We start from the raw sequence: 13,373 nt of genomic DNA, 5'->3' as shown, positions 1-13,373 counted from the left end.
CACACACACACACACACACACACACACACACACACACACACACACTCACTAACACCCACGCACGCACACAGGAAAATAAATAGCAAGGAGATCTGGCCCGATGCAGATGTATGTCATGGTCAGGTCATGTCCATATAAACTGTCAAAGCTTCGCGTCAGCAGTTCATCGTCTGAGCAGCGAAGGGTGCAGCTCTGCGTCATGCTACAGCGCTTCAAACGGCCCCGTCTTCAGCAGCCAGCCAGCTGTCAGAGGACTCTCAGTGCACTTGACAGGCTTCGTGTAAGTATTTTGTCAACATGTAAGTGGCAGAATTAGTCTTCTCACTCTGTGTGTATGTATGTGTGCGTGCGAGTGAGTGAGAAGTGAAAACAGAACAGTGATGAAGGGCAGTCAGCTGCTGCTTAAACCAGACTCTCCCCGATCCTCTCGCCTTCCTTTCTCCTTTGTGTGAGATGAAAAAAAGATCGCTGTCAGCAGGGGGAGAAGGTCCAGGAGAGTAAAACAAATATTGATTCCTAGGTATCTGTTATAGTACCTGCTGGATAAAGCTCTGTGTGTCAGGTCTGGCTGTAGCGCAGATCTCGCAGCCGGGACGAGATGGCTTGTTGATGAAAGTGCACGAGGGACACGCCCACTCTGTCTGCTGAGTACACAAACATGTGGAGTTCATTTAGAGCTCTATCAAAAGTAATGATACTGCTTATCTATAATGTCAGTGCTGTCAAGGTCTTCATTATTCCTTATTAACAAATTCACCATTACTTTTCTTGCTGGGAACTATGGTTTGAAAAATTAGGTAGATTTTGCATTAACTCTTGTCTGTGGGGATTAAGAGCCCAGAGCCCACCAACAGTGACCTATGACTGCATTACAAACAGGTTTACTTTAAGGTTTAATTCACTCCAAGCATAATCTATCCTTTAACTCTTCCCTCCTGGGATGCCTACTAGGGGTAACCCTTGTTTCTCTTTTCTGAACAGAGCAGTTTCTTTCATATTGTAGGCTGGCTTCCAGGACAAAATCACTGGGTCTGTTTATACAGCGTACTAGAGCCAAAACATGTCCTTGTTATTAGGGTGCAGGGGAGTTAATCAAGTTTGGCATTCCTGTGTCCCTGCAATGTTAGAAGCATCATATACTAAACACATACCTGTGTTTTACTCGCTTTGCTTGTATGATCATTCAGCTGCAGCTTCTCAATGTCGAGAACATCTTTGATGTCACCTGGTCTGTCGCTCCCTCCACCTGTACCTGCGGACAACACAATGTTAAACTGGCTGCATCTACATCCAGCTTGAAAGACTTTCACACGCCTACAAAAATCCCAAAATAAAGAATTGTAATTTTTGAATAATATCTTAAGGTTATTTAGCAGCCCCACTCACAAATTCCTGACAGAACATGTATAATTCCTACATTAGGAATTGTTTTCCTGCAGTGTTAATTCAGGTTTGACGACTCTCAAACTGTAGGGATTGTCCGGATTCTTGTATTTTCTCCACATAGCTTCCCCCAAAAGACAGCGAGTAATTAGAATAATTAATCTAATAGCACTTTATGCTCATCAGTATCAGCGGTCATCATGCTTTTCAGGAATTTAGCCGTTACGCAGTCTGGCTTGGATTTCAGCGTAGTACCATCATATCTATTTCCCTTTTCCTCCTGTCATGCTCCTCTATCTGCTCCTCCCAGGGCACCATCGGTTTCACAAATGGGACTCTGTATCTTGGTGCTCGGAAGCACTCGATTTGGTCGATGCCATGTGTGTGGACAGGTGTTTATCCTTCTTGAAACGAAGGTCTATGTTGGTGTTTCGGACACCAACGAAAGACGATAAGACAGGCTGGCAGTTAAAAACTTGGACAGTTAAAGACTGGGTGCAAATCTTCTGCAGTCAGGAACTAATCTGGAAATCACGAGACTTTAATGTGTACACAGGTGACTTTCTACTAGACTTTATGCTTCGTTGACCACAAGTTTGAGACGCAGTAAATCTAAAAGATGATCGAGTCAGCAAACATTGCTCCGGTGTTCGGTCACAGAGTGCTGGCTGCTCGGCGGCAACGCTTCTTCCTCCATGAAGGGTTTCTTTACCTAATGAAATGAAACTAATTATCCAATAACTTCCAACATCCCCCTGATTCAGCAGCAGGAAAGGTTCAGTTTATATCAGTATTATCTCAGCACATCAGTGACAAAAAGCTCTAAAGTACTGAGGATGGTTAAGGTGGCTGCGACTGACTCTGCTAACAAGTGTTGTTGTTAATTAGCAGGACCGCAGCAGTGCACTGCAGATGCAACCGAAACATCATCATCGCAATGTACCTTGAACTCACCCTGGTTGTTGTGGGGAAGCCTTGAAGGGAGGGTGTTGTAACCCCTCCAGTCCTGGGAGGTGGGCCCGTTGCCTGGGGGGAGAGGTGTGGTGAGTAGGGCACTCTCCAGGTCCTGCTGGAACAGCTGGCGGGTAATCCGGGCTTGCCGGGCAGAGATCAAGTATAGGTACGCTGTATCGCCATCCTTCTGCACCCCGTAGGAAGCTAATGACCTCGGCTCGGTGCACAAACACTGACCGATCACCCAGCGCTGGACGCGAGGATGGAAACCGTACTCGAGAAATACCTGAAGAAGAAGAAGAAAGGAGGAGGAAGTCAGTGAGTGCAAATTTATGATCAGCTACATTTCCAGCTGTTGTAACCAGCAGGTTTCTGACCTGTTGCTTGAGTGCAGCCACAGTCATGTAGGGAAACACTTTCACTGTGACGCAACAGGACGAGGAGACATCCTCCACCACCACAGATAAACTGCAACACAGACATGGCACACAGGTAAACCCTGGAAGACACAGCGGTCATAATAATGACCTTGAATAGCCCTGCGCAGCCAAACGTTTCTCCGCCTCCTCACCTGATTTCCCCATCTGCGTAGTTTTTTTCCGACAGCTGTATCGTCAGCGCCGCTTTCTGTCGAGCCAGCGCGGACGCGTGCTGTGAAGCAGCTTGCGTGTCGCCGGCTTCGATTGCCCTGGTGAGCTCCAAACACAGCTCCTCTGAAAAGCACAGCACAGCAATTAAACGTGACATTATTAAACCACACTGTGAGTAAAGAGAGAGAGAGAGAGAGAGAGAAAAAAACCATGGCGACAAACATGGATGCTCACCGCTGAGCGGGAGCGAGGCTGAGCTCCACTGCTCCTTCGCCACTGCCGTGTTGTTCTGTTTGCTGTCTGATTCGTATGTATCCACATTTGCAACTGTCAGAGGAGAGATGGAGAAGTTTGTCACTGAAGTGCTTTACAACGCCTTGAAGTCAACACATACCAAGTTCAGCCGATATCAGTGTTTACACTTGCTGCACCGGGTTGATAAAGGTCCGACGTCTGAGCACGTTTATCACTAAGCAACAAGGCAAAAGCATACAAAGACTAACGCCCTATAACAGTTGACCCAAACCAAACGATACTTTATCTCCTCCAACTAACATGTGTAACGCTGCTTTGATTTGATTCCAGCTTTTACCATTAACCTCAGATAGAAAATATCTAAAGTGCTTTTTCTTTGACTTCTCACAGTGTGAGTTACGTTTCGCAGACACAAATTTTTTTTAGGTGCAATACGTTTACAGTATAACAAGGGTCAGTAATTTGCCCTTATTTATTCAGTTTGTTTATAAAGAGTCTTTTTAACGGTTTAACAAATGGTTTTATTCATCCCCTTTAACCTGAGGTAAACCCTATTTTCACGTTTTTCTGAAAAGAAAAATGTAATAAACAAAAGTATGAGGGGAGAGAGAGACAGGCAAAACGGGTAGAGAAAAAAAATAGATTGTTTATCAGCATGCCGCCACCAGAGGGCGCCTCAGGTTTTATTTCTTTGATGGATTATCAACTTTAAATCAATTCTTTACAAACAAGAGCTCTCAGCGGGCTACACTGAAACTTTAATGTTTTATGATGTTTTTATTACAACATGCTGACGTCAGCATTGTAAATATGGGTATCAAGTGTAGTATATTAATCTTTTTGAGTCATTGTGAAGTTATATAATCTTATATTGAAAAAATGTTTTAAAGAAGGAAAAAAAAAGCTTATGTCCCCCAATGACCAATATATTGCTTTACAGTTTTTTTCTTAATTGGTGTGACCCTAACCTTTGACCTATGACCTTGAAGCATTAAATACTCGAATAGTGTATTTTATCATCTTCACCCACATTATTGGAACCCAACTGAGTGAAATCTTTGGCTTCTGTAAGCTGAAAAAACATTTATTCATGCTCTGTGTGACTTTTGCAAAGCTTTACAGCGTCATTGTGACGTCGCAGGGTCTCCATGCCCTTTCATATGACATATTACGTCATATGTGTTCTTGGATTTATTTTCACGGTCATTTGAAGGTCAAGGTCAAATGCTTAACCAACCTTGGTACTCATGTCCCCCAAGGCCTACTATGTTGTTGCAAAATTTGAAGATGATCCATGAAAGATTGTGGTTAATTTAAAGTTTGTACTGATTTCCACATTTGGTATGACCTTTAACTTGACCTGATTCTGGCATCTACCATCACAGGAAATTTGAAAACGATATCTTGAAAACTCAGGATGCTAGACTGTTAGGAAACAGACCGATTACATACTCTCTCCTTTTGGGTGGAGGCTTGAAAGCATTTTGTTTGTTGAACTGTTACAGCAAAAACTGAGTGCAACACAGTTTAAGACAAAAAGTTTTGCGTCATTGTAAAAAAGAACCAGTAAGAAACGGTTTTGCTGTGTATGCACAAAGTAAGGATGCTGATGCTTTGTGCTTTCAAGTTCATCAAAGCTGATTCAAAATGGACCGTTGCCAGTCAAAACGCAGAAGAGGATCCTTTACTCAGCAGATATTTGGGTGAAAGTTGAACTGAGTTTTCAAATTGAAGCAACACAGCGGAAAAAAATGCGTCACAGGGAACAGAATTGTGAAATACACTTTACGTCCTCTCAAACCACACGTTAACAAATATCTAATTAGTTACAGCAAACATGGCAGAAACTGTGCAACTAAAATCGACTAAAATAGGTTGCTGTTTGCTGGATTTGCTTTAGTAGAATTGTGCAGCAGCTGTGGTTTAAAATCCACAGCTCCATGTTTTTAGGCATGGTCAAGACGACCTGCTGAAGTTGAAGGAGTCAAGTGACTGTATGCTCACTGGCTGCTTTGTTAGCTACACCTTTTTCAACTGCTTGTTAACACGAATCACAGGACAGGACCTCGGCACATTTTGGTATGTAGACATGGTAGAGATGCCCTGCTGAAGTTCAAACAGAGTATCACAACAGGGGAGAAGGGTGATCTTAGTGACCTGGACCTTAAAATCTCAGAACAACAACCAACAAAAGGCCTGGTTTCATTTACTGAGTCTTTAGTCCTAATGTTTACTAAAATGGATTTTTGGAAAGGATGTACAATGTTGTTTAATGAGTGTTACATTTATATTTGACTGATATAAACCATTTTTCATTTTATCGGAAATAAAGAAACAAAATTGTCAAACTGACCTCTGTGTGCCTCTCTTAGTGAAGACATCATCACGGTGGCCCACTCCTCGGCCTCTCGGTCGCAGCGGAAGTTGAAGCGGATGCAGTCGTGAGGCGGAGCAACAAGACGCATCTCATGGCAGCGAGAGGACTTGACCTCATACTGCACAGAGCGCAGGTCAAACTCTGCGATAAACTGCAGGTAAAAACACAAAGTGATGTAAGAAAATTTCTTCCCCATATGTTAGCTGAAGTGTGACAAATGAATCCTAGAGCCAAAAACTCAGTTCCAACACCAACAAGTCAAATCACTTTCATTTGCATCCACCTGACTAATTGCTTAATATGTCAAAAAACACCTCAAACCTGAAAAGCTAACGAATGTTTAGCATATTAAAAAGGAAGACCCTCCTTTGCACTAAACAAGAGCTGAGGGAGGAAAAAAACAAACAGTAGATGCAACAAATGCAAACTGCAGTTCTCTTTGGAGGACTATCACAGTTTAATAGAAAGGAAACAATCCCCTGATACATGGCAAAATGAAGCATGTGAAATCCTCACTTTGACAGAGAAAGACGTGTCATCAGTGAGTGAATTTGGCAGCAGAGATTTCTTTTACACACAATCCGTCTTGGAACATTCACTGTGGCAGTGGGATCTTCAGGGCACAGACAAAAGCCGGGAAGATGAATTTGCCTTCTGCCGGAAGGAATGCATGTACATTGTCTGATATGATAACGCGGGGTGGCTGTCAAGTCTTTGAGCTGAGACAGACGAGCTAAAAGAAGTTGAATCAAGACGTGTTTCGGTAGTCGAGGGGGAAATCTGTCAGAGTGGAGATGCAAAAGCAAATTCAGAGCCTGTCAGAGTTCAGGAAGATGACACACAGTGAATGTGACAAACAAAGGGCAGATCTGGGAGTTAAGTTATGATGTGGCCAGTCAGACACTGTGCAAAGTGAGGTGAGCTTAAGCATGTGTGCCTTTTTTGTTTATTTTATTGCCAGTATTGAGAAGATTAAACTTGTGTTTGTATTGAAATGTCTTTTGCGTGCCACAATCTGCTAATTGATCCTTTGATCGTCAAAAAGTAGTAAAAAAAAGCACAATTATGTGAAGCCAAACAGCTTTAAATGGCTTGCTTTGCCAGATTAATTGTGCAAAAATACACGTTTAGTCTCACAGACTGCTTAGAATTGGTCGGTTTTTAAGCATTTAGTATTTAAGATCAAAGCTTTATTTAAACTGAACAAGTTGCTGTTACTGAAAGAGAGACAATAAAACATAAAAACAAGCAGTAAATTTGAAAAATGACCGTATGTCATGCTCGAGTCTGAATGGTGGCCCTTTGCTGCATGGGCAAAAACTGTCCGAAAAATGTGTCTAAATATCATATCATAGATCTACAGTTTCATATTAGGCTCCATGATTTATTTCATGGTGTCACACGTTACATTTTGCGGCAATACTTTTTAATTATTTGGATGACGGTGTGCAGGCTTGCATAGGTAGCTCTGAACAGCAGCAGGACCATCCGAGACAAATCGAGGAGCTTGCTCCTAAACGAAGGGCTGACACACATAGACAGACACACACACACACACACACACACACAAACACAGCAAATTATGCCAAACACAACAGGTTCAAACGCCACAAACCACGCAAGAACCATGGGAAAGAGTATGGAGACACTTCACGAATGAGAAGCACTAAAGATGCGAGAACTAATCCGACATTAGAAGTTGAAAGTACTACGCTTACATTTGGTGTTTTATACAGCCTGTAAACATTCATTTCTTCTTTCTGCTGCTCCATTTAAGGGCCACCACAGCACATCACCCGCCTCTATCTCACCCTATCCCTACCATCTTCTTCTGTCACATCCGTCATCCACCATACATCCATCAATCTCCTCTATGTTCTTCTTGAGCGTGGCCTCCTAGACTCCCCAATGCTCATCCCTGTCCCATATGTGTACATCCACATCACTGAAAGTGTCCACTGGCCTACAGGAGTAAATAGACTGTAGAGTCCTGGCCTGAAGAGGTAGTTGTGGGCTCTGCGTTGTGCCATCCTCTTAGCCAGAGGTTGTTTGATTGTATAAACCACAGCAATCCTCCTGGCTCTTACTTTTTAATCGGGTCAACCAAAGAACCATCCAACAGTGGACACTCTTAGCTCAACAAAGCTAAAAGCTCAGTGAAAACAGGATAGCAACATCCTTCCATGTATTTCAAAAAACTGGTGGTTGCTTGGAGACTGTACTGTTTTTTGTTTTTCACATTTTGTGACAGATGGTAACTTGTTGCGATTAAATGGTTGCCCAGAGTTCACCTGATAGGATACAAATTTTGTGCAAACAGTCGCAGTCTGACTTGGACCGACTGCGATCCAGGCCTGACTTACGCCTGTCTCTAAAATGATTATTTTCTTTTCTTACCTTTATTCTTATTCATCATTTTAGCCAAACTCAAACACTTTTATATTTTCTGATTATGTTCTGATCAGTATTGTGCATAATTAACTACCTGCAAACTCACAAATTAATCATAATTCTGTGTTTAACCCTTACACTGTTTCTCTTGTTCAAAAGTATAATCTGTTAGTGACACAGTTCTTCATATTATAAAATGTTAAATAACTATCATATCCTGGGGTGCCTGATGTTTCCCACCGCCATCTTCACCATCCCTTTTCCAATATATCCACTTTCCCTCCTCTGCACATGTTCTAACCAACTCAGCCTTGCCTTTCTAACGTTGTCTCCAAACTGCTCAACCTGAGCTGTCCTTCTGTTGTACTCATTTCTAATTCCTGGTCACTTCCAATGAAAATCAAATATATCTTCAACTCTGCCTGCTGTCTTTTTGTTAGAGCCACAGTCAGCAATCTAAATGGAAACAGTGGTAAAGCGCCAAGGTAAATGAACCTCGGTGCTCAGTGTGGTTTTCCTGATAAGCCATGCTGTTATTTTTATCTGTCATTACCAACTCTCCGATCACAGGAGGGCTTGAGCACTAAGGTTAGTCACGCCATTAACTGGCTAACAGAATGACTAAAGCTTCTTCTTCTGCTTAAGCCACTGTTTGAATCATTTGGTGTAGAATACCAGTGAATAAATACAGACTTCCTACAACACACATAATGAGAAATGACTTGCCAGTACAAGGCTGAAATCTGCATGTTTGTTCAGATGACAAGAGGATCGTGGAAATTCCCACCTGCCATTTTGCCATTAAGATTTGGAGAGTTTACCACTATAAAGGACTTCCCCCGTGATGCTGTTATGTCGTGGAAGGGCCGAAAATGAAAACGAAACTAAAAGTTTTAGTAACTACACTACTTCTCCGTTAAAACAACAATGTGAGGCTTTTTAAGACCCCCCTTTTAAAAACATACTGTTTGGTAATAAGCACGACACCGGGGAGGGAGTCTGAAGGCTCTGCTATCAGGCGCTTGATTGTCACAGTGGATCCTAGTGTAAACTGGAGGAAAGAGTTTCTCTTGTTCTGAGATTTGTCGTGCCTCAAATTGAATCCACCAAGGTGCACATGTCGTGCTATCAGATCCGTAAAACTGCGCGTAAAGGCCTTTTGTTAGTTAAGAATATAAATGTCACTTTAAAAAGGCGTTTGTGCACACACACACACACACACACACACACACACACGTTTAGGTTGATAACAAAAGCATTTGTTCTAAACATACAGATGTGTGTGTGTGTCTACGCTTACCACACTGCGGTTTCCGCTCGTATCGCGTAAAGCCAGTCGGAACTCTCCGGCCCGGCTCGGGTCCATGCTGAGCTGCAGGCGCAGAGCCTCGCTGCCCGCTCCGGGGAGGTACAGCGGTCGGATCCCGGAATGGCACACCGAAACACGGACGGACATTAAGACTGTACTGCAGCAGGCGGTAGGTGCAGGGCCGCCGCATGCAGCCTGTGGGGACGAGGCAGGAATCGGGGCTGGTGGAGCCCAGCCGCCCGAGCTGAGAGCCATGTCGCGGACACCACGGACGGGTGAGGCTCGGTACTGCTGCCCGTGTCTTCTGCGGGGTTTAACAGGTCCACCGGTGTTTAAAGAGAGTGCGTTTTATCACGGGGAGGCTCTGGCTGTCTCCGCGCCTCGCAAATTCTTCCATGTCTACCCGAAGCCGAGCGACAGAAAAACAAAACAGGAAGCTGAAGAGTACGACTGTAAATCTTCTCCGTAAAGAAACAGCGACTCCAATTTTAAAACAGCGCAGTATAAGAAAGATTTAAAACACACACTCGGATTAAAAATATTAATCTCTAATCATCTCTAATAAAGAATTATATCTCTAATATTAATCATACTTGCGTTTGGTTTATGTTATTTATATGCACTGTTCAGAAAAAGAAAATGAAAGAAACAGTCATCCCAGTAGGCTATAAGTCATTTAAGCTTCATGGATGGTAAGACATGGATGTTAACACCCTTTACTAACCCCTTATTAATCCCAGAGTTGGGAAATTCATAGTGTTGTAGCAGCATAACAAGGATTGAACCTAGTGCAAAACACATAACTTGTTCCAGTTTCTTTGGTTGGATCTATGAAAAATACCAAACATAACATGGTTTGATAGACAGAAAAAAGAGAGAGAAATATTTTTGTACCAGTAAGGTGATTCCCAAAGAGCTGTTAGTCAAAAACCTGGCATATCTCGAAACTGTGTGGCTAAAAACAATTTAGGAAACTGGACAAATGGAGGAAAAAAGAGCGTCGGGCCTAAAAACTATCTAAAACAGTTGAACAGAATCTGAAAGTTATGCCCTTTTAAAAATAGGAAACAATCCAGCAAAGACCTAATACAGGACCTGAGACATGCATCTGGGCCTTCAGCTAAATTCATACTGTTCACTGAAACCTCATTGGATATGGTCTCAGTGGAGGAGTGGCTGTCAAGAAGCCATTGTTAATGAAGGGAAAGATGTTTTCTCCTCTTTGTGGCTGAGGTATGCCACATTTCACATGAACTGATCTGATGGAGTAATGAATCCAAACTGAAACGTGTAGTTCAAATTATCAACGTATACAGAGAAAATCAGTGAAGATGTACAACAGTGAGTGTCTACAGCCATCTGTAAAACACAGTGGAGGATGTTTTGGGTTTTGTCTGGGGTCTGCATTTCAGCCAGTGGGAATCATGTCAAAATTGATAGAATTATTAATGCAGAACAGTACCACCAGATTTTGATCATCCATGAAACACTATTTCTAAAACATCTGATTTCCAAGGGTTTCGTTTTTCAGCATGGCAGTGATCCCAAATACACTGCCAATGCAGTAAAAGCATACCACACAATGGAGCGCTGACAGTCATGGATTAGCCTGCCAAGAGCCCAGACCTCAACGTTTATTGAAGCAGTGTGGGATCATCTTGACTTAGAACAGAACAAAAAGGAAGCCAACATTCAAAGAAGAGCTTTGGATGTTCTTCAAGAAGGAAGAACTATTCCTTAAGACTACTTAAAGAAATGATCAGAAAGCTTGGCTAAGAGATGTCAGACTGTGCTGAAGAATAAAGGTGGTCAAACCAAATATCAACTTTCAAGCACATTTGAACTATAAAAGCTCAATTTTACCTTGTATTGTGTATTTCCATGTATATTTTCACATTTCAATAAATTGATGCACTTATTTTTTCATTTTGTGAGCAAAATATAAAGAAATGAGGGTGGATCAAAACTTCTGCGTGGTACTGCAAACGTAGGTGAACCTACAAGCACTGATAACCTTGAACAGTAGAGAGGGAGAGTCTTTCTTAGACATTTTCTTCTAAGGAAAGTATTAACCTCCTTCTAACCTTTGTGCCATAATGAAAGCTGTTCAGTGGCACATACCACATGGCACATAAGTTGTTTATTCCTATTTATGGAGATCTAAATAAATACATAAATAAATAAATAAATAAAAACAAATCATAATTATTTGTTTAAAACTTCTCTCTAAATAAGACTGACAGATCGCACACAGAGGCACTAAGAGAAGATACTTTAATGGGCTCTGTCATGCATGGTCATGACCAAAAGTTTATACACAATGCAGAAGTAAAGCATCGAATTGTGCACTGGAGTCAATTCAAGAAGTCTGTCCTTCCAGCACAGGGTCTGTTAATAAGGCACATATTGCCTAATTCTGTGCACATCTGACTAAAAAAACAAGTCCTTTGGTAAATGATTCTTCTCACATCAAGCCGTGAAGGAAGAAAAGCCTCAGCTCACCTCCTCCACACTTCTGTTGGTCTGAACAAAGTAAAGAGGGTTACAGTAATATCTGCGTAGCAGGACATCCATTCAAACATGTGGAACGTGAAGCAGTTAGAGTATGGAGCCCTGGCAAGACGAGCAAACCAGATCAAGGACGAGCTCAGACAGGCAAGAAAAACTATGTTTACACAGAGTTGTAATAAAGGAAGCATAAACCAGAGTTAGTCATGCTGTCTTTGTTGTAATATCTTTAACCTTTGCTTTCAATTCCTCTTCTACAGGGAGTGAGAAAACCCTACAAAGAAGTGATCGATGTCTTCCAGGGTGATTTACACAGGGCAGGAATGAAACCTCTGACATTTGTCAGACAGGTAAACTTGGACCTTTACACACTGTGTAAACTCATTACGTTTCCTTTGAGTAAGGATGTCCGTGTTGCGCTTTTTCACAGGTTCTTACAGCGTGTGTTTACCCGCCGCTTATCAACAGCAGCAATCTGCCACTTGATGTAAGACAGAGGGCCCAGGAGGAGCTGGGGAGATGTGTTGGAGAGAGTGTAGGTGAGGGCAACGTATGCGGTCTAATGACGTGGAAAAAAATGAAAATGCTTGTAGTGCAGGACCCCCAAGGTGGAGTGCATAAACTCCACCTACCACAGTAGTAGTTGTCACACAATAAAGATTGTGTGACAACTACTACTGTGGTTTCGGCCCTTGGCTCCGGACACAGGCACCCTGTCTCGCTGCCACACCTTCCCAGCTAGCTTTCACTGACAAAAAGCAGACACACAGTCAATTGATGCACCTGCGCACCTATTCTCCCCGCCTCAGCACCGCCCCATGAGCTCACTGTGACGTTTTCTCCGCTGCAGCAGGCCAGAGACCACGCCCCCGCCAAAAGGCTTTATCTGCAGTAACCGTGTGGTGGCAGAAATAGCAAAAGACTAAAACCCCCAAAACAGGGCAGATGGCATCAAAACTATCTACAGATACAGATCTAGAGAGCTTCAACTGGTAAAAATGGAACTGGAGAATACCTTTAAGGTTCTTAGGGTTACTACAATCAAACAAGTCAAATCAAACTTTATTGTCAGTTCTGCAATGTACAGGACATACACAGCACTGAAATGCGTTTCGCCCACTGTGTGCAATAGGAAAAAGAATCTAAATTCAATTCAAATCTAAAATAAAATAAAATAGCTGTTTATGTATAAAAAATGAGGTTTGCAAGAATTCTTTTAAAAAAGTTTTTTAATTCATAAAGTTGGGTGAGAATATCTTACTTTCAGTGATTCACTTAAAACAACAGTAACAGGTCTCCACAGATTACAAATAAACTGCGCAGAAATACTGTCATACTCTGGCTTCCATGTTTATCATATACATAAAAGTCTCTATACAGGAAGCATATGTAATAATAGAAGTGTTTAATAAACTATAGGCTCATATAGACAAACATTATAAATACAATGAAATGTATATGTCTTATAAAACATTTTTAAAAAGCCATTTTATGAATTCAAATCTAGGCAGAAATACAAATACAAAAAGTCTGCTTTGTTTTGCCAGATCAAGTTGTAGGTGTGTTTTATAATAATAATAATAATAATAATAATAATAATAATAAT

General features: G+C 41.9%; 1 protein-coding gene across 2 annotated transcripts; it reads right to left on the bottom strand.

The window, feature by feature from the left end:
• Positions 1 to 31: 31 nt before the first annotated feature.
• Positions 32 to 9,799, bottom strand: sharpin (SHANK-associated RH domain interacting protein). 2 transcript variants are annotated; one of them, XM_005721421.1, is made up of 9 exons: positions 9,251 to 9,799; positions 5,536 to 5,710; positions 3,162 to 3,254; positions 2,909 to 3,050; positions 2,715 to 2,805; positions 2,338 to 2,623; positions 1,152 to 1,246; positions 537 to 644; positions 32 to 442 (listed from the first exon to the last, which is right to left on the bottom strand). In XM_005721421.1, exons 1-9 carry the CDS (start codon positions 9,512 to 9,514, stop codon positions 392 to 394), a joined length of 1,305 nt encoding a protein of 434 aa, XP_005721478.1. In that variant the 5' UTR covers positions 9,515 to 9,799; the 3' UTR covers positions 32 to 391. The 2 variants fall into 2 exon arrangements, with proteins under 2 accessions (XP_005721478.1, XP_005721477.1); XM_005721420.2 differs by having other exon boundaries at positions 1,152 to 1,252; positions 9,251 to 9,798.
• Positions 9,800 to 13,373: the final 3,574 nt, after the last annotated feature.

The sequence above is a fragment of the Pundamilia nyererei genome, unplaced genomic scaffold (assembly GCF_000239375.1).
Source record: "Pundamilia nyererei isolate P.nyererei 1_Seehausen unplaced genomic scaffold, PunNye1.0 scaffold00004, whole genome shotgun sequence".
Classification (NCBI taxonomy): Eukaryota; Metazoa; Chordata; class Actinopteri; order Cichliformes; family Cichlidae; genus Pundamilia; species Pundamilia nyererei.
This window is presented reverse-complemented; position numbering and strand designations above follow the sequence as displayed.